A 25,852-nucleotide genomic window follows, 5' to 3' on the forward strand; every position below is an offset into this window, starting at 1 on the left:
TCCTTATGATTTGTCTGATTCTGAGGGATTGTCATTCCTACACTCTGTCCTGTTAAGACAGTACAAAAACATTCAGCACTGACTGAACTGGACTAAACATTGACACAGGTTGATTCGGAATATAATTTTGCACAGATGGTATTGCACAGGCTGACTGCAATGTCTGGTTCACATTAGAATTATGCACAACCTGGTTCACAACTGGACTGGTATGGGCTGAACTGTATTGACATTTTGAACTGGTTGATTCATGTCAGGAATCTGTGTACTGAACTTGCAGGCGTACTTACCACTATCTGATTCAGGATCTGTGCAACTGGAGCATTTGGCACATTTGGGGTTACATTTTGTGCTGCTTCACTTCTTGCTCTGACCTCAACTGAATTGTACAGAGGCAGATGATTCATTAAGATCTGATTTAAAAACTCATCATCTGAATCACTTTCCTATGTTGCTGTCTTTTTATCCTCAGCTTTGGTTGTCTGTTCTGCCTTTCCTGTCTTTTTTCTAGTCTTAGGTTTAACGCTTTCACCTTCTTCATTTGAAATAGCTAGGTACATTCTGACTCCCTCAATAATGTCTGTTCTCCACATTTTCTGCTCTACGTCCCATCTAGCCTCTGCAAGTGTGTTTATTACTTTCTGCATTCTGTTCTCATATTTATCTGTAATTTTCTCTCAAGCTAAGGGCTTCAAATCGTGTTGGTCATTGAGGCAGTTTCATCTCTTAAATCACTCGCCTCAGATTGTCTAGAATTCTCACATTAAAAATTCCATAATGGGGAAATGTTAAGGCACCTTCTTTCTCAGTAATTTTGCACCATTGTTCAAGCCACAAACATGCATGAACTCCTTTAAAAGATGACACATAATGACCTGGAGTTCCTTCAGGTGGGATCTCTATACCCTCTCTCACTGGAATAAACACATCTCCACTTAACGCACTCTTCAAAACTTTGAACATTTTTATTTTTATTCAAATTCAATTAATCACTATAACTTTAAATTGAATCAGGGAGTAACTTCAACACCACAATCATTTTCTCTTGATGTTCTCAACCAATAGCAAAGCAGCACTGTTCACCATTACAAGCATGGCTTCACACCAACCGACCTATATCAGAACTGCACACATTGACTTCACACTCACTTCTTTCAGTATGGCAGTCGCTTCACAATTGTCTCTCACACAATCGCTCACACACACCTACTGCAAAATATTGCAAGTAAAAATCAACAACCTGTCTACACATTACAGGGTAGGAACTCAAACACTTCAAAGCTGTACGGAGATACATTTTCCAGCTGTAGCTTTGACAATTATACAATGAGTGAAACTTGACCAGTCAGGAATAAAGTCAATGGATTTATTACACACTCAAGCTTAGTGTCATATAAACAATTTGAAAAACAAAGTTATAAAGATACAAAATCACCAAGGGTTGCCAAAGAAATAAGTTCAAACGAGCTACCATTAATAAAACGAAGCATTCTCCAAGCAGGATGGAAAACATTAACAAGAGAATCTGAGACACAGAAAATAAACGTTGCTAAATTTTGGTTTGGCAAGTATCAATGCAAATCAAATCATTGAAGTTAAATTTTGCTGGGCACAGGGAACCCTACTATTAGCCAGATTGAAGGGAAAACATGCGTGGGGCAAAACATGCGGGCAAAATACAAAAAGAACAAAAAGTGCAAAAAGAATTTGGGAAAAGCTAATCTCTGGCAACAGGGTACTAACTAAGGAGGGCATAAGATAGGTAAAAAGGGAAAGAGTCAGCATGCCAGAAGCTCTTCTGTAAAGGGTTATGAAGAAAATCTTTAAGTCTTAGCAAAGAATGTCAAAGGGGCAAATAGGAAGATACTTCTCCAAAGGGCTCAACCTTCGGGAATCTTGGGTACTCTCAATCCAATGGAAAAATCTGCATCTGACCAAAGTCCAACTGGTCATTGATAAACCAAAGTTCATACAGCAATCTGATTCATTCAGGGCAACAGTTCATTTGACGTTAAAGGGACATCATCCACTAGCAATCAATCACACAACTCCAAGTTGAAACAATCCTACCTCTTACCAGGTCTTTCATGAGAATGGCATCCATTCATGTGGCTCCACACGAGATTGAAACAAATGTTTAACTTGCTAGTCCACAGTCCAGGATGTTCCACATACAAGGTCAAATACCTGCATCTCTCTTAGTGTATAACAATATGAGTTTATTGCCAAACTAATCTTCTCATAGGAAGGAACTCTATAACGAAAATTCATGTTAACAGAATGAATCAGCATTATCTGCTCAGTCACGAAACTCACGGCCTAGCAGACCTCACTTAGGCCAATCAGTGGTGGCTGCCACTGAAAAGGGGTGGCAGGGCGGGGCAGAGCACAAAGGGATGGGGGGGTTAAAAAAATACATTAAAATGAACAAAAACCCTTACCTTAGAGGGGAGACACTTTTGTCTCCCCTCCTTCCTCTTCCACCTTCCCGGCTTCACAGGACCACAGCCAATCACGCTGTAAGCAGTGTTGTGATTGGTCTGAGCAGCCTGCTTCACCACTCAGGCTGGCAATAGGAGCCTGTGCATGTTCTCTACCTGGCTGTTGTATACAGCTGGGTAGGGAACTTGCACACTTTGTATGCAGATAGCCCTCCTCAGGCCCCTCCCTCCATCCCAGCCCTGCCCTGCCCTTCAAGGAAAAATAAAATGATAACAACATAATGTATGTTATTATCATTTTATTTTTCCTTTTTGGATACACCAGTGGGGCAATGCTCCACCGCCTTAGCCAAGGAGCCGCCCCTGAGGCTAATGTAAGGGAGTTAAAACAGCACATTTAATTAATACCTTCTAATAATAACATTTTAATATGCAAACATAATTCAACATTAACAATTCTCTATAATTATTAATGTTGCAATAATTTTAAATGTTAATACATTTCACTCAGTATAATGTAGAACTGCATTTCTCTATTTTTTCACACGTATTTAATTCATTTATCATTAGAAATTCAATATTGTTTCAATATACACTATTTGGTTAGAGTCTAAATTATATAATAATATTCATTAAATCCTTCAAATATTTAATTAAACATTTAACATTTAATTAAACTTTGATACCACCAGGGTTTCTAACATTCGTCTAAATGAATGCACTTTTAAAATGACTTCTCAGTGCATCATTCTACAAGTAAACTATTAGTATTTTGAGTAACAATGCATAAACGGTCACGTATAGATGATTTCTGTGAAATGAGGGACATCACTAAAATTTCAACTACATTAAGTACGGGTCCAACTATTTGAATTTACGCACTCTGCCTCAGGCTACTCGGGGACTAGCATGAGGGTGACCTATATATGTATTAAAAGGGATTGACTGATCATGACAGAAGGTTTATTTTGCCAGGACATATTGGCAGTTTAAAACTGCACACACAGGCAGGACTGAGACATGTTTGCAGGGCTACTTAAGTGGGTGGCACAATATGCGCTGCAGGCCCACTAGTAGCATTTAATTCATAAGCCCTGTGTACATGTAGTACCACTTTACTACAGACTTCCAAATAAATGAAATAAGCCAATTTGTTTGGCAATTCATCCATGTTTAAAGGAGAGAGCACAAGCACTTTAGCATTGGTTAGCAGTGGTAACATACACAGAGTCCTGGGGCCAAAAAAAAACAAGATCAGCAGAAATAGAATGGATGAAGGCAAAAGGTTTAGGGGAAGACTACCCTAAGGCTGACAGGTCTCACACATCTGAATTGTTAGACCTACTAACCCGAAAATATTTCACTGGACACTTTGAATTATGACTGTTTCCGGGTCTTGAACAAATGATGTTGTTGATAGGCACCAAAGAGAGGACCCCCTCAATGGTTTCTCAGTTTATACATACCCAGTTTGTCAGATCCCTACTATGAATATGTGTTCTATTTTACTCATAACCCCTTTCTATTTACACCATAGAGAAACAGAATATTGGCTTGACCCATTGAACAGTACTCTAACTTGGTTATTTTCACACAGATTTTGCCATGCTTAAATGTGACAGACTCATTGCCAACAGCACAGAGGTGAATGGACATGTTACATAATTTATCATAGACTGTAAACAATAGGAAGGTGAAAAAGATCCTTTCCACAATCAATGAAGGGACTTTAAATGGCCACCATTTTGCAACTTTTTCATATTAAGATCAAAATCTCTCCAGAGAGTACACAAAAATGCATTTAAAGTACTTTTCAGATTCCAGGCCCAAAAACAAAAATACAAATGATCTGCTCATAAAGAAGTTCCTTTACATTAAACATGTCAACAACAGATTGAATTAAATGGTGTTTACCTTGCCCTGATAGGTGCTTTGCCTTAGCAGCTTTCTTCATTTTTTGCAACACTGCTCGATCTGCATCCAGTGCCTAAAAGCAACAAAACACCCAGATTATTATTTAAGAAATAATATAATGCTACTTTTCAGAGCTATCCAATGGCCTCAAATTCTATTTCAGGACCGGAGGCTCTGATTATGCTTCCTCTTTCTTTACTGTCTCAATACAGCAGCCAATCAAAAGACAGTAAAACAAAAAACAACAAAACCCATGATGCTATGTAACAGGTCACATGTACCAATCACCATCCAAGATCCCTGTCCATTTGTAGCATGACCTCTAATGTCACTTCCTCTTTCTTTGCTGCTCCACAGCAGATAAGTATTCACTCTAATTACTTGATGTTTTTTTCTGAAATGTATAGTACTTGATATTGCATGCATTTTTCATTATCCGCTTTCATATGTGAAGTGATTCTGCTCGCACATCATTATTTTGTTAGCGCTTCGCATGCTTAGTTATTTTCAGCTTCGCACCGATTTTATTGCCCTTCGTGGAGCGGTCTATGCGTTCAGCGCGTAGTCCTATCTTTTTTTCCCCTCCCTCGTGGCGTCGCACTGTAGAGTTACGAGCCGGTCTCTTCAGATTCGTTCTTCTGAGAGATCGCCTGTGCGTGTGCATCGCGGGCTACGAGAAGCCCATCTCTGTTTCCCTCTTTATGCTCCCTGATGCTCAGTTTGTTAAAAAAAACATGGGCAGTAAAAATATAAGAGGCTTGGCCTAGAGTGCATTACAGGCAGCTCCCTTCACACTTTATTGGGCATTTCCTGCCTGTCAGGGGTTTTTGCACTCCCCTTATCATATTATTCTGTATTTCCTTGAATTGTTTATATATATATATATATATATATATATATATATATATATACACACACACACACGTACACACACACACACACACACACACACAAGAGAATGGCTCAATGGGATGAGCATGAATCAGCTATTACCCTGAAGAAATTGGAAATCAACTGGAGATAAACCTCGTGGAAGCCCATGATACTAAGGTGCAACTGTCTGTCAATGATGCCCTTGTGAGGGCCTTAGGACCTTTTTCTTGACAACTGTTTGATTATGCCCGCTCCGAGGGATGGCTTCAAGAACCTCAACTTCAAAATGAAGGGGCTAAATTGAAGTCCAAATCAAAATCAAAAAATTTGGACAAGGGAGTTGATACGGTTTCAGGGGATGTCCATGCTGATGCATTTGAGAAACTTGGACAAAAACAGGCCAATTAACACGACTATAGTTCTAAAAACGATTCTGCTTTTTCTCCATCCTCATCGATAAATCCTCCTCTTCGGATGATTCCGATGACTCAGATGCTCCCGGTCCCAGTAAGAAACCTAAAAAGCAAGCTTCTCCTCTCTAGGTCCTGGATTCTGACGGTACCGAAATTACTCACTCCAGAGCATCCAATTGGGTTCCTTCCCCAGAAGTGGTGAAGTATGTTCAATCCAATATTCGAAGGATAAAGAGGTACAATCACGCCTTCAGGCTGAATGTCCTAGACCAGACCTAGATGGTAAGGTTACTGACACTCCAGAAATTTACCCTACCATGGTCACCTTCATGAACAAAATTGCTAAGAACCCTAGAAAAGGGTTAGATAGGTCTTGGAGTAACTGCCAAGATAAGTTACTTGACTTGTCTGGCACATTGAGTAAGATTCTTGATATGGCCTTCCTCGACAAGGAATCAAACTCCTGTGGACACTGATGTACTGATTGTTGGGCTCAAAGAGCCGTTTGCCAACTGAGCAATACAAATTGTGCAATTTCTTCTGAACGCAGAAAGTCCATTCTTATGCGCATTGATCCTAAACTAAATGATTTAGCTTCTTCTGAGGCGGGTCCTTCAGCAGATGGTTTACTTTTTGGCTCCTTCTTTATTAAAGAGCTGGCTAGGTTCTGTTCTACATTCTCTTCACTCGACAAGGCACAGATGTCCCTCAAAAAGGTGTTTAAACGAGGCATTTTTATCGGGACTGGTCGAGTCGCTTTCGCAAGTCCTCAGAACTACTACCCCGGAGGGAGAGGAGGTTGGTATGGAGACCAATCTTACTCTCCTTTCTACCCCACTCTCATCAGAGGAGGATGCTCCAGGTTTCTTATAGGACCCCGAAGGGGACAACAAGGAGTGATCCAAGAAGCTGGTTACTCAGGTGAGCATTATACCACATTCTCAGGTACTTCTTGGAGGCAGAGTGGGATTGTTTCTAGAGAATTGGAGAAAGATTTCTGGGGATCGTTGGATTCTTCAGACATTCACAGGTTTTGGTCTGGAGTTAATCGGTACTCCAAAGCAATTAGCTCCCCCTCTTCAAATGTGTTTTTCCCTTGCAGATCAGACCTTTATAGACTTAAAAGTTCAAGCTTTGATCCACAAAGGAGCAGTAAGTTTTTCCTCTCCTTACCAGTTCAGATTTATCAGCCCCATTTTTGTAGTAGACAAAAAAGCGGGGGTCATCGTCTGGTATTAAATCTAAAAGATTTCAGTTTTTGGATTTTATACAGACATTTCAAAATGGAAGGGATTCACATGTTAAGAGATATTCTATTAGTGGACTGGATGGTCCGCCTGGACCTAAAGGATGCTTACCTTTCGATTCCCATTTTTCCCCCACACAGGAGGTTTTTACAATTCCTGTGGAAGGGCCACTGCCTAGAGTTCAATGTGCTAACTTTTCGCCTATCGTCAGCCCCCTGGTGCTTCACGAAGCTGTTAAGACCAGTGGTGGAACGTCTGCATGCCAATGGAGTTTGTTTGATCATATACCTGGACGACATTTTACTGATGGCTCAGGATATCCAATCTCTCCTGACTCATTTAGATTGGGCCATCAGTCTCTTACAGGATCTGGGTTTCCTGATCAATGTACAGAAGTTATTGTTGAATCCGGCTCAGGTGATAGACTCAGTCCGCTCAACGTATTCTTCCGTCTCAGAAAATTTGCCATATCAAGAGGGAATTGTGGTCTGCATTGATCAGTCTGACTGTATCATTGAGGAAGATTGCCAGATTAGTGGGCATTCTAGCCTCATCTATTCAGGCCATCTTTCCAGCTCCCCTTCACTAGCGTGCTCTGCAAATACTCAAGATCCGACATTTGCAACAGTGTCTGAGCTATTCTGAACTGACTCCATTAACCGACGAGGTGAAGTCGGAGATTCATTGGAGGCTCCAGTACATGGAAGTCTGGAACGGCAGTGACATTTTTGGTTCTCACCCAGAGGTGGTGATCGAATCAGATGCCAGATGCCATTGGGGATGGGGAGCCCGTCGCGGCTCCTTAGTGACAGGGGGTCGATGTTGAGTTTGGAACAGACTCTTCACATCAATTGTTTGGAACTTCTAGCGGGCTCTTGTGCCATCAAGAGTCTATCCCTTCAGAAGACGGACTGCTGCATATTGTTGAAGATGGACTATATGTCAGCAGTGCGATATGTCAACAAATTAGGGGGGACAAAGTCCAGGCTTCTGGCAGAGATTGCCAAGGACTTCTGGCATTCCTGCCTCAGTTATTGACTGGTTGTCTTAGGGGAATATCTTCTGGGTGTTCAGAACACAATAGCGGATTGGAATTCCAGATTTCTGAGGGATTCCAGTGATTGGAGAATGGATCCAAAGATGTTTCTTCAGATAATCAGAGAGTGGGACCCTTGCAAGGTGGATCTTTTGTGTCTCGCCTCATCTCTCAGATAACACAATTTTTCAGCTGACGTCCGGACTCTCTGGGTCTGGCGACAGATGCTTTTCTCCAGGATTGGACGCAGCTTCGGGGGTTTGCTTTTCCCCCCCATTTCTGATGATTTCCAGGGTTCTGTCTCATGTACGGCGACAGAAAGTAGAGATTGTCTTGGTGACCCCATTTTGGAGAGCTCGACCGTGGTTCCCAATTGCTCTACATTTAGTTTGTGCTCCCCCGCTTCTCATTCCTCCTCGTCAGGATCTTCTGATGAGACTGGAGGGCCTTCAACATCCACTGATCATGTCAGAGAAACTGGGATTGATGGCTTGGATCATTTCAGGTCAAGATGGAATTCCCCAGGTCTTTCTCAGCAAGCTGCAAATTTCATCAATCAGCCTTGGGCAGCAGGCACTCATAAAAGATATTCATCAGCCTGGCGCAGATGGAGTAGCTGGTGTGACGGAAGAGGTATCGATCCCATGGGGTCAGACGTTGAGTTGATTGTGAATTTTTTAGTTGAACTCGCAGGTTCAGGCTTAGCATATAGAACTATTAATAATTTCAGATCAGCCATCTCGGCTGGACATATACATATTGAAGGAAAGCCTGTAGGAGAACACCCCCTGGTTTGTAAAGTATTGAAAGGTATACGCTTGTCAAATCCTTCTTAAGCCAAATATTCTGTTTTATGGGATGTGAACATCATATTGAGGTTTTTAGACCCTTGGCCTTCCAATAGGTATCTTTCTCAAAAACAGATTTCAGCAAAATTGACTATGTTACTATGTCTGATTTCCTGTAAAAGGGTATCAGACGTCAGGGCTTTGGATTTGGTTGGAAGGGTGTATTCCCATGAAGGTGTTACTGTTACCATTTCCAGAAGGACTCAGACTAATTGCAGGTCAGTAAACTTTTCCAATGTTTACTGATAATTCGAAATTATATGTAGTCCAATGTTTGAAAGATTATGAGGTGGTTACAGATGAGTTCAGGCAAGATGCTAAAGGTCAATTATGAATATCCTTACAGAAACCTTTTAAGCCAGTTTCAGCCACTTTATCGAGATGGAGGAAATGGTTAATGAATGGAGCAGGTATAGCTACCAAACAATTTGGAGCTCATTCTGCTAGAGAAGCTATGGCTTCCAAGACATATGCTTTAGGTTCTCGTTTAGATGATATTATGAGGGAAGCAGATTGGTCTTCCGAATCTACTTTTCGTAACTTTTATCATAAACCTGTTGTGGATGTTGCTACTGTGGTATTTAGACAGCTTTAAATGAGCATAATCAGAGCCTCCGGTCCTGAAATAGAATAAAAAAAAATTCTAGCTTATGCGTCAAGAATTTGTAATTCTATTAAGCACAAGGAGGCGAGGGTTATCCCTTCCATGTATAAATTTATATGTCTTTTATAAGATGTATAGTTGTATTGAACTGTCAGTATCATATGATTATTTTATATTATGTATTTTTGTCCTCCCTTATCTTATTTAAAATTTGCTTACAGAATTGTTGATTAATGTATTCTTGAAAGTTATTACTCTAGGTTCTGATCAGAAGGCTACGTGAATTTCTCACTTTTCCGTGCATGTTATGGGATTCGTTTTCCTTGGAAGTTGCTTCTGGATATGGCTCCTGTTGAGCTCAGTTTGTGTTTTTCCAGATATCCGGTTCTGATGATCACAGAAATAGTCTGTAAGAAGTTTTGTTTCGGATGTTTGTTGTTTATCTGAATCTGACAAAGAGGAAGTGACATTAGAGATCATGCTATTTATGGACAGGGGTCTCGGATGGTGATTGGTACATGTGACCCATTACAAAACATGTTTTTTTTTGTTTTACTATCTTTTGATTGGCTGCTGTATTGAGACAGTAAAGAAAGAGAAAGCATAATCCTCGCCTCCGTGTCCTTAATAGAATTGAAAATTCTCGATGCGTAAGCTAGAATTTTGTTTTATTCCCCAGCGCATATGGGTGTTGACATGAAAAGTCCCTTTCATGGTGAAGGATGTTGTAAAGAAATGGCTCCCTGTTGCAGTTACCCCCCACTTTTTGCCTGATACTGATGCTGACTTGACTGAGAAGTGTGCTGGGACCCTGCTAACCAGGCCCCAGCACCAGTGTTCCTTCACCTAAAATGTACCATTGTATCCACAATTGGCACACCCTGGCATTCAGATAAGTCCCTTGTAACTGGTACTTCTAGTACCAAGGGCCCTGATGCCAAGGAAGGTCTCCAAGGGCTGCAGCATGTCTTATGCCACCCTAGAGACCCTCACTCAGCACAGACACACTGCTTACAAGCCTGTGTGTGCTAGTGAGAACAAAATGAGTAAGTCGACATGGCACTCCCCTCAGGGTGCCATGCCAGCCTCTCACTGCCTATGCAGTATAGGTAAGACACCCCTCTAGCAGGCCTTACAGCCCTAAGGCAGGGTGCACTATACCATAGGTGAGGGTACCAGTGCATGAGCACTGTGCCCCTACAGTGTCTAAACAAAACCTTAGACATTGTAAGTGCAGGGTAGCCATAAGAGTATATGGTCTGGGAGTCTGTTTTACACGAACTCCACAGCACCATAATGGCTACACTGAAAACTGGGAAGTTTGGTATCAAACTTCTCAGCACAATAAATGCACACTGATGCCAGTGTACATTTTAGTGTAAAATACACCACAGAGGGCACCTTAGAGGTGCCCCTGAAACTTAACCAACTAGCTGTGTAGGCTGACTGGTTCCAGCAGCCTGCCACACTAGAGACATGTTGCTGGCCCCATGGGGAGAGTGCCTTTGTCACTCTGAGGCCAGTAACAAAGCCTGCACTGGGTGGAGATGCTAACACCTCCCCCAGGCAGGAGCTGTGACACCTGGCGGTGAGCCTCAAAGGCTCACCCCTTTGTCACAGCCCAGCAGGGCACTCCAGCTTAGTGGAGTTGCCCGCCCCCTCCGGCCACGGCCCCCACTTTTGGCGGCAAGGCTGGAGGGAACAAAGAAAGCAACAAGGAGGAGTCACTGGCCAGTCAGGACAGCCCCTAAGGTGTCCTGAGCTGAAGTGACTCTAACTTTTAGAAATCCTCCATCTTGCAGATGGAGGATTCCCCCAATAGGGTTAGGATTGTGACCCCCTCCCCTTGGGAGGAGGCACAAAGAGGGTGTACCCACCCTCAGGGCTAGTAGCCATTAGCTACTAACCCCCCAGACCTAAACACGCCCTTAAATTTAGTATTTAAGGGCTACCCTGAACCCTAGAAAATTAGATTCCTGCAACTACAAGAAGAAGGACTGCCCAGCTGAAAACCCCTGCAGCGGAAGACCAGAAGACGACAACTGCCTTGGCTCCAGAAACTCACCGGCCTGTCTTCTGCCTTCCAAAGATCCTGCTCCAGCGACGCCTTCCGAAGGGACCAGCGACCTCGACATCCCCGGAGGACTGCCCCTGCTTCGAAAAGACAAGAAACTCCCGAGGACAGCGGACCTGCTCCAAGAAAGGCTGCAACTTTGTTTCCAGCAGCTTTAAAGAACCCTGCAAGCTCCCCGCAAGAAGCGTGAGACTTGCAACACTGCACCCGGCGACCCCGACTCGGCTGGTGGAGACCCGACACCTCAGGAGGGACCCCAGGACTACTCTGATACTGTGAGTACCAAAACCTGTCCCCCCTGAGCCCCCACAGCGCCGCCTGCAGAGGGAATCCCGAGGCTTCCCCTGACCGCGACTCTTTGAATCCAAAGTCCCGACGCCTGGGAGAGACCCTGCACCCGCAGCCCCCAGGACCTGAAGGACCGGACTTTCACTGGAGAAGTGACCCCCAGGAGTCCCTCTCCCTTGCCCAAGTGGAGGTTTCCCCGAGGAACCCCCCCCTTGCCTGCCTGCAGCGCTGAAGAGATCCCGAGATCTCTCATAGACTAACATTGCGAACCCGACGCCTGTTTCGACACTGCACCCGGCCGCCCCCGCGCTGCTGAGGGTGAAATTTCTGTGTGGACTTGTGTCCCCCCCGGTGCCCTACAAAACCCCCCTGGTCTGCCCTCCGAAGACGCGGGTACTTACCTGCAAGCAGACCGGAACCGGGGCACCCCCTTCTCTCCATTCTAGCCTATGTGTTTTGGGCACCACTTTGAACTCTGCACCTGACCGGCCCTGAGCTGCTGGTGTGGTGACTTTGGGGTTGCTCTGAACCCCCAACGGTGGGCTACCTTGGACCAAGAACTGAGCCCTGTAAGTGTCTTACTTACCTGGTTAACCTAACAAATACTTACCTCCCCTAGGAACTGTGAAAATTGCACTGTGTCCACTTTTAAAACAGCTATTTGTGAATAACTTGAAAAGTATACATGCAATTTTGATGATTTGAAGTTCCTAAAGTACTTACCTGCAATACCTTTCGAATGAGATATTACATGTAGAATTTGAACCTGTGGTTCTTAAAATAAACTAAGAAAAGATATTTTTCTATACAAAACCTATTGGCTGGATTTGTCTCTGAGTGTGTGTACCTCATTTATTGTCTATGTGTATGTACAACAAATGCTTAACACTACTCCTTGGATAAGCCTACTGCTCGACCACACTACCACAAAATAGAGCATTAGTATTATCTCTTTTTACCACTATTTTACCTCTAAGGGGAACCCTTGGACTCTGTGCATGCTATTCCTTACTTTGAAATAGCACATACAGAGCCAACTTCCTACAGATGTGTACCCTCACCCTAAGCGTCCCAGCTGCACTGATGTCTGGGTCCATGGTGCAGATTTTTGTCGTCACAGGAAACACAGATCATGTGTGTGCAAAATGACGTAGGTCTGTTTTACATATTGCGGTCTTGTTGGGCCGGGAGTGCCTCCCAAAGAGCCACCATCATAGTGGTGAAAGGCTAATGCCTTTGCCACTAGTTAAGCAGTATGTGCACAGTAGTAGCAGCATACCATGTAGTGATCAGTAGAAGTGAACAGACCTTTTTACTTGTGTCACTGGAGTCACTGTACTTGGCCTACATCAAGTTAATACATAGCACTGTGCCGCGCACGTAGCACTAGAGCTCTCATCTCAGGGGTCTGAATGCATTGTGTAAGCTCCATTTCAGTTTGTTTGGTATATAAATACTACTGTTGTCATAAAATGAAGTACTTAACTGGGCAATCATTTATTGCTGCCATTGACGGTTCTTTTAATTGTGAGCCTTTGTTCACTCCTCCAATAATCCCCCTATAAATAAGCTTTGGACTGCCCGACCTGAGTTATCATTAAGAGTCAAGGCCCAGATGTATACTCTGTTTATGCTGAATCAGCATCATTTTTGTACGCTAATTTAACAAAAACCTAACTCCATATTTATATTTTGACGCAAGACTCGTTTAACGTAAAAATATTGGAGTTATTCATTTTTTGGTAGCGAGAAACTACCTTACGTCAATAAGATGCAAGGTAGGCGTTCCCGGGCAAAAAATTACTCTAAGGCCCTAGCACCTTATTTATCCTCCTGTGCAAAAATGGTGCACAGGAGAGAGGCGGGCCTAAATAATGGCTCTTAGCTTGCTTTAACGCCTTGGTCAGGGCAGGCGTTAGGGGACCTGTGGGCCTATTTCCATGGTGGAACACGACGGAATAAGCCCACAGGTGCCCTCCCCAGGCCCCAGGGACACCCCCACCCACACTAGAGGGACAAAGGAGGATGGGGGACCCCATCCCAGGTATATATAGGTAAGTATTTGGTTTGATTTTTAAAAGTGCCCTGAAATGGGCCCCCCTACATGGTACCAGGTGCAATGGCCATGCCCAGGGGACCCTTGTCCCCTGCGCTGCCCATTGGGGTGGTGGACATGACTCCTGTATTTTCTAAGACAGGAGTCATGTGGTATGGTAGGTTTTCCATTAAGAAATTACGCTAGACTAGTTAGAGTATTTTATTTATTTTTTTACTCTATCCAGCCTAACATCATTTTTCAGTGCAAAACCCCCTTCCGCCATACCGCCACCCCCACCCGGCTAACGTCATTTTCTCCAACATTAGCCCACCCTTAGCACCAGCGTGCGCCATTCCTTAAATATGGGGCCCGGCTGATGCCCTGGAATGGCGCTAGCCGGCGGTAAACTTTTTCACGCAAAAGTGCGTTAGCGCAGTTTTGCATGAAAAAGTTTCAATACGGGCCCAAGTGCTTGGCCGAGTTGTCCAGGGGCCATAGTAGGTCAAGCCCCAGATTATCGGGCGTAAAAGGCCTCAACCCCGAAGGTTGGGACAGGTATGTCTGAATTGCCTCGAAGCAGTCTGAACGGGGTTCCGAGACAACAGGGTTTTAATAGCGAAATGATTTCACTGCGCAAAGAAAAAAAGGCTAACGCCCTCGCATTTCAATTAACGGGACACTTCATTTTTATTAGAATGTAATATACCGATCATGTAGATAAAAAAAAACAGCAATCTTGTTTGTACGTTGCAACAAAAAAGATTACACACATTTTTGTGTAACTGCAAGTAAACCTTCGTATAAGAGCAGCTGTCAGTTACCGTCATAGCCCACTCATGCTTCTGTTAATCAGCGTGAAAAAAATGAAATGGTGCATCATTCTCTGGCACTGTGGGGTAGTGTAGCATTACTTAAGAGGGACAGTTTAGACTTAGCTTAATTACAACCGTACAAATGTTAATGCTTGTTGGCAAAGCTAATCTGTGAAAACCAACAACGTTTTCCATTATAGGCCAGCATCATGTAAAAACATCCCGGAGAAGACAGTATAACTAACGTTTTGTGCCGCTAAAATAGAATCATTGCATTGGAAACATATACAAGGCCAAATGTAGACTACGGTTTGCGACGTGTGCTCTACAACGATGGGGCACAGGGAGTTGGGGCTCTGCTTGTGTCATCTGCGGATGCGGATGTGGGAAAGACGCTTTCCTCAACTCAAGGAGGTGAATTGGCCAACATGTTGCATCCTTTGCACAGTAGGCTCGACATTTCGTCAGAGCGCACAATTCTACGTTTTGTTCCTTTCTTTAGCATAACAAAATCATGTAGTTAGCAGCGTTTGCACCCTCGAGAAGACCCCCTTCATCCTGTTGAATAAAGCAAATGAAAACCCTGTTTCCACTCGGCAATGCCTGCAACCCTTCATTAGCTGGCAAGTGAACTGAAATAGAATCTGTTTGTCGGAGAGGGCCAATACCATAGCTGCAATACTGTATGCAAAGCCAGTTCTCTCTTGCACAACCCTTGTTTAAGAGTGTGAAACGCTGCCTGGAATTGTTCTGTTATGTGCAAGATCACAATTTACCCACCGATGCTGCTGCAAACCTAAACAAAATGCCCTCTTCCGGAAGACGTTAATAGTCCACAAAGAGCTACTGGACATCACGGTAAACACTTTTTAAAATAAAATACTGTACATATTCTCTCAAGAAATAACTGCTAGAATGACGCTATACATCTGATCCGAAACCTAAACAACATTGAACTGCACCACTTCTGGGTATCTAGGAATCGATACAGTACAATGTAATGTGGGCAACCTCACACAACACATCACAGCTGATCTCACAAATGTCATCACTTGTGAGATTACATGTGGACAGAGCCATAGTGGAGGTCCGCTCAATGATTTTGAAGCTCGCAGCATCAGTGTCAGTAATAGGATGTCTTTACATAGATCGAAAAGCTTATACAGTTGTACTATGATGTAAAAAATACCCTCGCAGACTTAAATCGCAGTTGTAAAGCACAGCAGCATTGTAAGCTCCTAAATGTGCTTGCGAATACACACAAAATTGATTGGTCCTTTCCTCGCAGCATACAAATGTAAAAGTGCCATTTTGTCTCACTTGAATGGTGTCATTGATCATGTCAAACGTGATGTCACCACTATAGGCCATTGAGGAGGTCATTTGTGATGCCATGTGCGAGGTCCTGACTTGTGCCTCGTTTACATTATTGCTACAGAGCTAAGCATAACTTAGGCATTTCAGTATGTTCATAACAGAGATACCTGCAATGCAGATGTATATATGTGTTTGTGAATCATGCACTGAAAATTGGCATATAGAGCGGGTTAGGAACATTTTCTATCCTCATTACCTGGTCTTCTCAGCGCTTAGTACATGGACAACATACCTGACAAGTCTGCAATGGTTTTAACTGCAAGATCATATGCTTGATTAAAAGGTGGACAAAACAAACTTCTCAGCTCTTCTCAGCCAACCGGATTCACAGATCACATTTCAATGGACATGTCTGCAAACAGATCATCCATGCTAATTATACTTTTATCAACCTCCATTTTTGGGACATTTCTTAAAAAGTGGTTGCAAAATTTTTAAAGAAAAATACTCAAATGGAAGTTATGAATTCCCAGGGCAAATGTTTGCTCTCCAGCAAAAACGAGAGAACAGATGTTCAAATGTTGAGCATTGTGGTGAGACCCTGAGCCATAATAGGTCCATATAAACCACCTGGAAATTGACATTTATGGTTAATGAAGCAACAGAAAAGCAACTCAACCACTGGCAAACTATTACAGCAACAGGAAAAAATCCTGAGTGTGAAAGGATGGAGGTGGTTCTCGTTTCATAATAGGCCATTTTCTAATGTTTTAAGGTTTATATTTCAACCAGAACATTCCTTAGGACAGGTTTATTTCAAGGATATATATTTATACAGTGTGGGTGTAGATATTCATAGTGTAGAATACTATTTAGTACCATTGCGGAGTGTGGTAATAGACAGCACTCATTTTTTAGCCATTGCATAATTTCATAAGTGTCATAACATTTATATCATCTATGACGTCATATATGATTTCATCTTTGATATCATCAATGGCGGAATCTGAAAAGTCATCTGGGGTGTTTAGAATTAGATATCTGAGAGGTCATGGGAAAAGGAAACCAATGCTTGCAAGGAGCCTGGCCACATCAATAAGAATTTGCTGAAATAGAATGCACAATAAATAGTGAACCACCGTTTGCCAGACGAAGTAAACAGAGAACTACTCCTTTGTGACAGTGGCATTCATTGTAGGCAAAGAACAGTAGCCCTGTCCAAATCCCGATAAAACCCATCCCACTTCCGATCTCCTCCCCACTGGAGCAGCAGGGAGAAACATACTGACAAAGCATCAAGGAAGACTGAAAAATAACACCAATTAAAGACAAATTTTGTAAACAGGAAGAGAGACGATTTGCCACTTCCCCTGTACACAGCATTTCCAGCTCCCTCCCTTCCTCACAGTAAGAAAATTCTATGATTAAACAATTTTTTCTTCCACCCCTACGCCCCCTCCCCTCTCCCGAGGGATTAATGGAAATGGTGCTCATAAAGGACGTTTGAGCCTTTCTGCACATTTTATTGCTCTAGAAACGAAAGGAATTGTTTGTATATTCATGTAAGCTTATGTGCACTTTCAAAGCTGATGGTCACAATACATTAACTGTATGAGTTGTTTTTTGTTTTACATATATTGACAAAAGGTTGAAACAACCAAAATAGTGACTGATGATTAACTTTCCTTTATATGGACATCACTGGTTGTAATTCGTTTTTTTCTATTTTTCTATCTGAGCTTGCATTTGTTGCATTCTACAGGCGATAAACAGTCTTGCATACGTATAAGTTTAGCACGGCAGGGATGCAGGTTTTTGTTCCTTGGCTTAGCATATATTTTCAGTACTTTTTAAGTTTTGCTTTGGAACCATAACTTTACTCTTTGTTCATAAAAGCCTCAAAAAATCACTGAAAAAAGGTTAATATCTTCTGGTCAAAGGTGACTGTTATTACTTACTTACTTGCATATTTCCCGTTATCCTGACTGGCATGAGCGGCAGCAACAAAGGACCTCCCTTTTGTCAGTGTTTTGCACGCTCCTGTACAGTGCCAGAGCTGTGGTTGAGAGTCTTCAGGACGTGAATTGTTCGTCCGCAGCATATAAGCAATTAGAAAAAATCTCAACCATTCACATGGCTTATAGGTAAGATAGGGCTACCTTTTATGCATGGATGCATGTAAAAAAGGTAACCATTACTTACCCTAAGTCATGTGAATGTTTTTCTGATAACTTAGAACCATTCACATCAACCATAAAACCTTTACAGTGCAGTGGACATGACTGGTTTGTCTGCTGTGCAATGGCAAAAATCATTCCTGTGTGGGCACTAGAAGGATTTTGTTTCTAAAAAATAATTTTGGCACGTGAGGGAAGATATTCTCTTATGTCCCAAGATGTTATTTTAAAAAATCACTGCCATGCACAGAGCAGTGACATCCCACTGCCAAATTGAAACCAGTCTGCACTATTAGCGCTGGCTGATTTCACTTTGAACAGTGCTCAGCAAGCATACACTGCCCCACCTTCCCCCACAAATCGAGCACCGATCCTAGCAGAAGAAGTACTGCTGGAAAAGGGACAACATCCCTCTTCTTCTGTACCTATCTCTAGTAGATCCCAGAGAGAATCTGATTCCCCAAGCAGGGATCCACCCACCAGACAATAGGGGGGAGACAGCAGCCCCCTAGGCGTTGGCAAGTGCAACCCCTCCAAAATAGAAACAGTCTTTAAAACGTAGCCCAAATAATGCCCCCCCACCCATCTAAGGAGTTAGACAGCGCACTAGAGAATGAGCAAAGAACAAAGTTACATATATATGTATATATATATATACACACACACACACACACACACACACACATATATATACATATAAATAAATATAAATACATATATACAGTATATATATATTCAAAACAAACCGGTCTCTTCTTAGCGTCTCCTTCGGACTGGCGGCACAGACAGCACCTCGGTCCAACTCAATTTGATGAATTCATTTTATTATTTTTCTTTGGGTGTCACTATATAATTTCAAAAGAGTGTAAAACACATTTAAAAGAAAAGAAGCAGCCAACACGTTTCTGCTTACACCTTCAAAGGTTAAAGTGATGATACAGCATTACAGTTAGGTAAAAATGTCAGTTAAAATGTCATGTTTTAGACTATAAAACATTGTAATTCACCAGTTATAGTTAAGTGCAGTAACTACAACTTGCATCCACAGTGTTGTCACCACTGTCAACAGTTATGTTATAACTGATGTCATAGAACATGTCACAGATGTTGCAATATGTGAGATTATAAGCAGTGCATGGGTGGGACGCACTGATTGTCTGCCAGTATCACGGACTGCGCCACACAAAAAATGAATTTCTTTTTAATTGAACTCCCCGACAAAACGGCACCAACAACCTTTCAGCCCTACCTTCTTACTATCCGACACACAAATTGTGCAGCTTCTCTTTAATTCCGGTCTGAGCTTTAAACCACAAATATAAGCAGTCACCAAAATCATCTTACATCCTAAGACTTCTGAAAGACGGCCTTAACTTTGTTCTAGCAGTACTAACATACTGCTGGAATATTATCATCAGTTTCTGAGCAAACCGCAAATAGACTGGATCTCTCCAGCCAAACCTCTCTTTATTCTAAAAGAAACAGATGACAAGATCTGTGACATGAATTGCTAACTCAGGCTTTTGGTTTTAGTAAAGCATCTTGTTCAAGAAAGGATGCATATCAAAATACTCTGCACTGTCCACAAAGCTTTCCAAGGCAGAGCTCCGTATACCTAGGCAACATAGTCATTTACACTTTCAACCTAATAGATAACAAAGGTTGGCATCATCCAACCTGCTGCCAGTCCTCTGACTAACTACAAAAGGTTGTGCTAGTAATTACACCACTCTAAAAAATCTCTCTGGATTCACTTGCCTCTTTATTAGGACTTAGTGATTCCAGCGTTGACTAAATGCACATCTCTTCCTATATTTGACTGGCTCTGCTTCTAACAAAGCAAAGTTTGAAGTCAGGGAAACCACCTTGAATACTGACTGTCCTTCCTCTCTGCCATGACCCGTCTATGTTGTTTGTTCTCTGAAACAGCTTTGAGGAGGTAAAGGCACAACTGAAATCTCCACTGCAAATAGTAACTCTATGTGTGAATGATCACTGTGTCCTTTTGGGAATACTTTCCTCAAACCTCCTATCCTGCTACAGAAACACAACATTCGGGAAAAGGGAATACTCTTATGTAATATGGATACATATGCCAAGGAACATGAGATTAAAAATGTAAAACGTCAACAGGGACTGCACTGTAGACTTGGATTACCGATTGTTAAGAAAGATCAATGTTTATGCCTCTAAATGTAAGGCCATGGTTAATCAGTCTTCTGAGGACTGGTTTCATTGTCAGCTATTAATTACTTCTGGTGCTGCACATCGGCAGGGCAGCTCCCACATAATGCCTTGATAAACACTATGGCCCTCATTATAAGAATGGCAGTAAATGCTGCCTACTGCAGCGGAGATGGCCGCCAAAAGACCGTTGCCATGGCTAGCATCCGTCCACCAAATTATGACCACAGCTGGATTTCGGCCACAAGGAGGGCGGAAATCGTCTGTGGCCATACTGGCGGATGGTGTTAAGGTGGCACTGCTACCACCAGCTGTGCCACACCATTATACCTCAGCCAGCCGTATTACAAAAAATAATACGGCCTTGCGGTGTTCTGCTGGCAGGTGCTGCAGGCGGTAGCAGAGTCTTGTACCCTGCCGGAAGACCCCTGGATGCAAGTAAGTTGGGTTTCTGACAGGGGAGGGGGTGTTGTGTGTGTGTGTGTGGGGGGGGTGTGTGTGTGCATGAATGAATGTGTGTGTGTGAATGCAAATGTGTGTGTAGTGCTGTTTGCGTGTGTGTGTATGCCTGTGTGAGAATGCATGTATGAATGGAAATGTGAATGCATGTCTGCGTGTCAGTACGAATGTGTGTACGGATGTGTGTGTGAATGAATGGATGCATGCATGTATGAATGTGTGTATGCCTGTGTGTGTGAATGTGTGGTGCGAGTGTGCGTATATGGGGGACTGGAAAAGGGGGAGCATGGATGGAGGGGGGGTGGGGGACTTCTGGGGAGTGTTAGTGGGTGGGCCTCCTACCAGTGACAGGGAAGGAATTCCCTGTCACTGGTAGGGCCTACCGCCATGTTTTTTGTGGTGTAACGAATGCCACGAAAACCATGGCGGTAGGCAGGGTCAAAATGCCGCCGCCGGTACATTAGTGGCCGCCGGGCTAGAGATCGTTATCTCCGGCCCGGCGGCTGCTATTGCCATGGCGTTTGGTGTGGTATATTGGCAGGTTGGCTTCAGCCAACCCACCAATGTCATAATGTGGCGGTATGTACCACCGCCTGATGGCGGAACTACCGCCACATTAACACCAACCGCCGGAGTCATAATGACCCCCTATCTTCCTCAAACATGAGTAATTTGGCTACTCAACAATTGAAGAAAAATGCAAGTAAGGCTTGGTAGGTAGTGGGGTGAGAAAGGCCCTTCAACCTCGAGGCAAAGGTGTCCATTACCCTACAAGTGGCATCAACGGAGAACAGAGCCTTTATTTACCAGTGATGTGTCCAGCGGAGGTAAAATGTTAGACGTCCTGTCAAGCTGCCTTCAATGGGGAATTAACTCTGGAAAGGCTGGAGCTGCTTCTGCTCTACAGTAACAGGGTCTTTTCAAAACAAACTATTCTGCCTCCCATAACTCCGTGCATACCTTTCAACTCGCCGTCACTTTGTGAATGTCCGTGTCACACTCTTGTCAGTCATATTCACCCGCCTAAAAAACCAAACTGTCCTCAGAGACTTCAATGAGATTACAATGAATACAAACCTATAAACTCACAAAAAACCGTTAATCCGTTATTGACCTATAGGGGTTCACCTTCTAAAAAGCCTAACTTCACCCGCACTTTAGACTGTAACCCTGTGGAACCGGAACCTATTCTTGAACGGCATTACACCAGAATGCTGTCTTCAAACGGCGAGCTCTGATCAACCTACGTTGAATTAGTTCGCTCACTGCGTATCGTTTTGTTGGCACTGAGATCTTATTAGTCTGGCATATATTGGTTAATGCACCATGTCAAGACTTTTTCAGTTGTAAATGTGTCCTCCCCGAAACACAAGGCATCAGTCACTTCTCTTCCTTTCAAATTATATATACTCAGCAGCGCTTAATTATGCAAAAGCTGCCCCAAAGTTTGGCAGTTTCCTGCTGACGAAGGGGTAGGTGCACTGAACCGGCAGGCGGCCCAAGACTGATGCACAGCTCCTGTTGTCTGCTCTTGGGAGGGAGTGTCAAGTGCTTGTGCGTGTGAGTGTGGGGGGGGGCGTTGGGGTGGAGTGTTAAGAGTTCAGTCCCTTCGCCCCAGTACGCAACCCTCAGAGCATTCCGCCGCGAGTGAGGAAGTTGCTCAGTTTGTGCTGGGGGAGGTATCCCTGCGAGTACCACGAATAAGTGCACACGTAGCACGTGACTGCCTGAAGCGGAGCCACACAAACGCGACTGTACTGCACCATATTAGGCAGTGCTTCACATAACCTCCTCACTAAGAGGAAGTTTAAAAAAAACAAATACTAACTGTGAAAAAAACTCTACATGAAGTTCCTGTTCGTTTACGTCCGGACTCCCGAAAATAAATTCTTACAAGGTTTTTAACATAGGATAACCGATTCACTCGCTGCCCGGTGCTTTAAATGGTTGGGCAACTGGCTTGCACGGACTACCAGCGGGGGCGCAGTCATGGGCGTAGCTTCCGTTAGTGCGCCGATGCAGTAGTACAGGGGCCCACTGAAACCTGATTATTTCTGTATTTCTCAGTTCAAAAAGCAGCCGTGGTGGCGGTGTTTGTGGCGACTATTTTCTTACTTGTACTATGACCCATGACACACTGGCTACGCCCGGGACGCAATACATTTAATGTGAGACTATCAGTACTTGTCTGTAAAAAGTAGGTGCTGTGGGATATTAAGTACTGTACGCTTATAATTCTATTTAAAGGAATGTTGCTGCCATAAAAACGATTACGATGAACCCATTTAATTGGGCACTGGCCTCCTTGCATTAACCTTTGTGTATCGTCCAGTGTGCACTCAAACTCCTGCGTGGGCACCACCCGCATATCGCAGAGGAGCGCCATTAGTTACGCCATTGGTAGGAGCCCCGTCACCGAAGGAGCTGTAAGCGCGATGTTGGGCTGGCATTGGTCTACGTCATCGGATGGTGCCAGTGCTAGCGCAGGTGTTCTAATAAAAAATATTAATGAGTGTTCATGTATTCTGAATAATAGATTTGTGTAAAAAATATAATAACGTAAAAAAATAATGCACGCATTAGAAACTGTGATTACGATGAGTGTCCGCCAGTGTTCACAAAGTGTACTTACCAATAGTCTAATGCTATGAAATGTTGAATATATGTTTGACTAATGTAGTAATATGTCATATTAAAGGTTATGCATTATGTATTAGCTTTATTAATTATAGGCCTTAACTTAGCAAAGGTCTTGGCCTATTTGCCAGGCCTCATGTCAAGCTGTATTTCTTAACATTTAATAAATGGCTGTTCAGAGAGTTAAACTGTGATTATCATGCATATTTGCTTTTTCTTTCTAGATACCAACTGCACTGTTTTGATAGAGCCATAGTTAGATGTTTTTCCAAATTCGTGTTACCAAATTGTTTTGCATGAATCCCAACATGCTGATGCTAATCTGATGTTAGTTAAGGATCCCCACTAATGAAATTCTGCTGATAGGGAATAATTCTTGATGAATTTCTCTGCTGAACTTTAATGTTTGTAATCACTTTTTTGCAGTTGACTTTGTTACTAATTTGCACTGTAACCTTAGAATGTGTCATAGTTCAAACTCTGATTAGATTAAATTTTTTCTGCCGCTCTGGACAGCCAGTATTGCTTCTGTATAGGTTTCATTTGATTTTGAGATTAATCTACATGATTTTAGCACTGTTAAAATAGGGAATAAATATTCTAACTTTTACTAAAAGGTATGGTTATTCATGGCTGAAAGGTCATGGTACGTGGCAATTACTGACTATTGATTATTAATGTTATTGAATATTGTTGAATATTGATATTGTCGATTGGTTATTGATTACGGATCTGCATGTACTGGAGTTATGGTAGGAATATCTTAATTGCAATTCAAAAGGTTAATTGACCTATTTGCGTCCCCTTGTAAGTTTACTTATTAAGGTCAGATGCACTAACACCTGGAACGCATTGTGGGACCATTGAAACCAGTGGGCCCCTGGATGAGTTCTCTTCGTCCCTTCCGGGGTACCCAGAAATGACTGGAACAGGTCTTTACCCACCCCTAATCCCTGGTTTGGCAGGGGCCCATGGCAGCAAAATAGCAGTGAATACCAAGACTTTGGACTCTATGTCTGGACTGACCCCAGGCGGGAAATTAATTATGTGGGCACTGGGCTTGCAGGATGAGGTACTGACCTGCCGGTAGTCCTGGACTCCCTTGCCTGACCTGCAATGCCTGGTTTTGAACTTTGGGGGCTGCACCTGTAATCAGGTTCTCCCCAGCAGGGCTGATGCGCTATGCAGTGCCCTGGGATTGGTAGCACCCTCCAGAAAGGAGGAATGGGAAGGTTGCTCACAATGTTTTTCTTGTCAAATGCTTTCTGCTCTTCCACTATTGTGCATGGATGGTGCAAATTGGGTCCTTCTGGCACAATGCGCACCATAGGCTTCACAACAATTAGTTCTCAAGGATTTTGTTTGTTTACAAATGTAATGTGTCTCTGTACCTAATATCACCTTCTGCTTCTGGCTTTGTACTATCTGGGGATTGGTGCCCACGTGAATGTCTTGTAAGAATTTCTTGCTTTCGTGTTGGATCTTGTACAGATTTAAATTAAGTCTAATCTGTGGCTGCGAATAAAGGTCTTCCTGTGGGTAAGCCACAAACTTGTTCTGTTTCCTGAGGGGGGGTGTGTTGCATGTTGTGCGCACACTATAGAAAGGCAGTATGCACTGAAAGGCATTTGCTCGTCTTCCATCCAACAGGTGGGAATCGGATGCTCAATGTAATAATGATCTTGCAACTGGCATACTACCTGAAAAAATTCTATACATTGTCAGAGGGCATCCAGCGACAGTTTGAGAGAATCCAGGTGGTAAAGAAATCGGTATTGAGTGGAACCAGAGACTTAAGAATGAGTTCTTTAAGCTGGTAAGGAAATAAATAAGTGCATCTTGGGAGACAGATGAATTGGTTTAGTTATGTGTGAAGAATAATTGGATGTTGTTAGACTTTTGAGTTTATGCAGGGTCATCCTCAATCTTTTTGCCTCCTGCCTCCTATTTTTCCTTACCTGTTGCTATTGGCTTTTGAACTCTGAGCACTTTACCACTGCTAACCAGTGCTAAAGTGCATATGCTCTCTGTGTAAATTGTATTGTTGATTGGTTTATCCATGATTGGCATATTTGATTTATTAGTAAGTCCCTAGTAGAGTGCACTAGAGGTGCCCAGGGCCTGTTAACCAAATGCTGCTAGTGGGCCTGCAGCACTGGTTGTGCCACCCACATAAGTAGCTCTGTAATCATGTCTTAGACCTGACACTGCAGTGTCTGTGTGTGCAGTTTTAACTGTAAATTCGAGTTGGCAAGTGTATCCACTTGCCAGGCCTAAACCTTCCCTTTTCTTACATGTAAGGCACCCCTAAGGTTGGCCATAGGTAGCCACAAGGACAGGGTGCAGTGTATGGTTAAGGTAGAACCAATATTAATGTGTTTTATATGTCCTGACAGTGAAATATTGCTAAATACGTTATTCACTGTTGCAAGGCCTGTCCCTCTCATAGGTTAACATGGGGGCTACCTTTAAATATGATTAAAGTGTAGA

At 43.0% G+C, this 25,852-nt stretch overlaps 1 protein-coding gene across 1 annotated transcript in view; it reads right to left on the minus strand.

Moving 5' to 3' along the window:
* The window catches only part of LOC138304104 (arf-GAP with SH3 domain, ANK repeat and PH domain-containing protein 1-like), a 1,221,419-nt gene that overhangs the window by 934,501 nt on the left and 261,066 nt on the right, over positions 1–25,852 (minus strand). The window contains exon 2 of the mRNA XM_069243851.1: positions 4,356–4,428. Within this exon, the coding sequence (XP_069099952.1) occupies positions 4,356–4,428 (73 nt within the window). The remainder of the gene's footprint in view (positions 1–4,355; positions 4,429–25,852) is intronic.

This window comes from Pleurodeles waltl, chromosome 7, assembly GCF_031143425.1.
Source record: "Pleurodeles waltl isolate 20211129_DDA chromosome 7, aPleWal1.hap1.20221129, whole genome shotgun sequence".
Taxonomy (NCBI): domain Eukaryota; kingdom Metazoa; phylum Chordata; class Amphibia; order Caudata; family Salamandridae; genus Pleurodeles; species Pleurodeles waltl.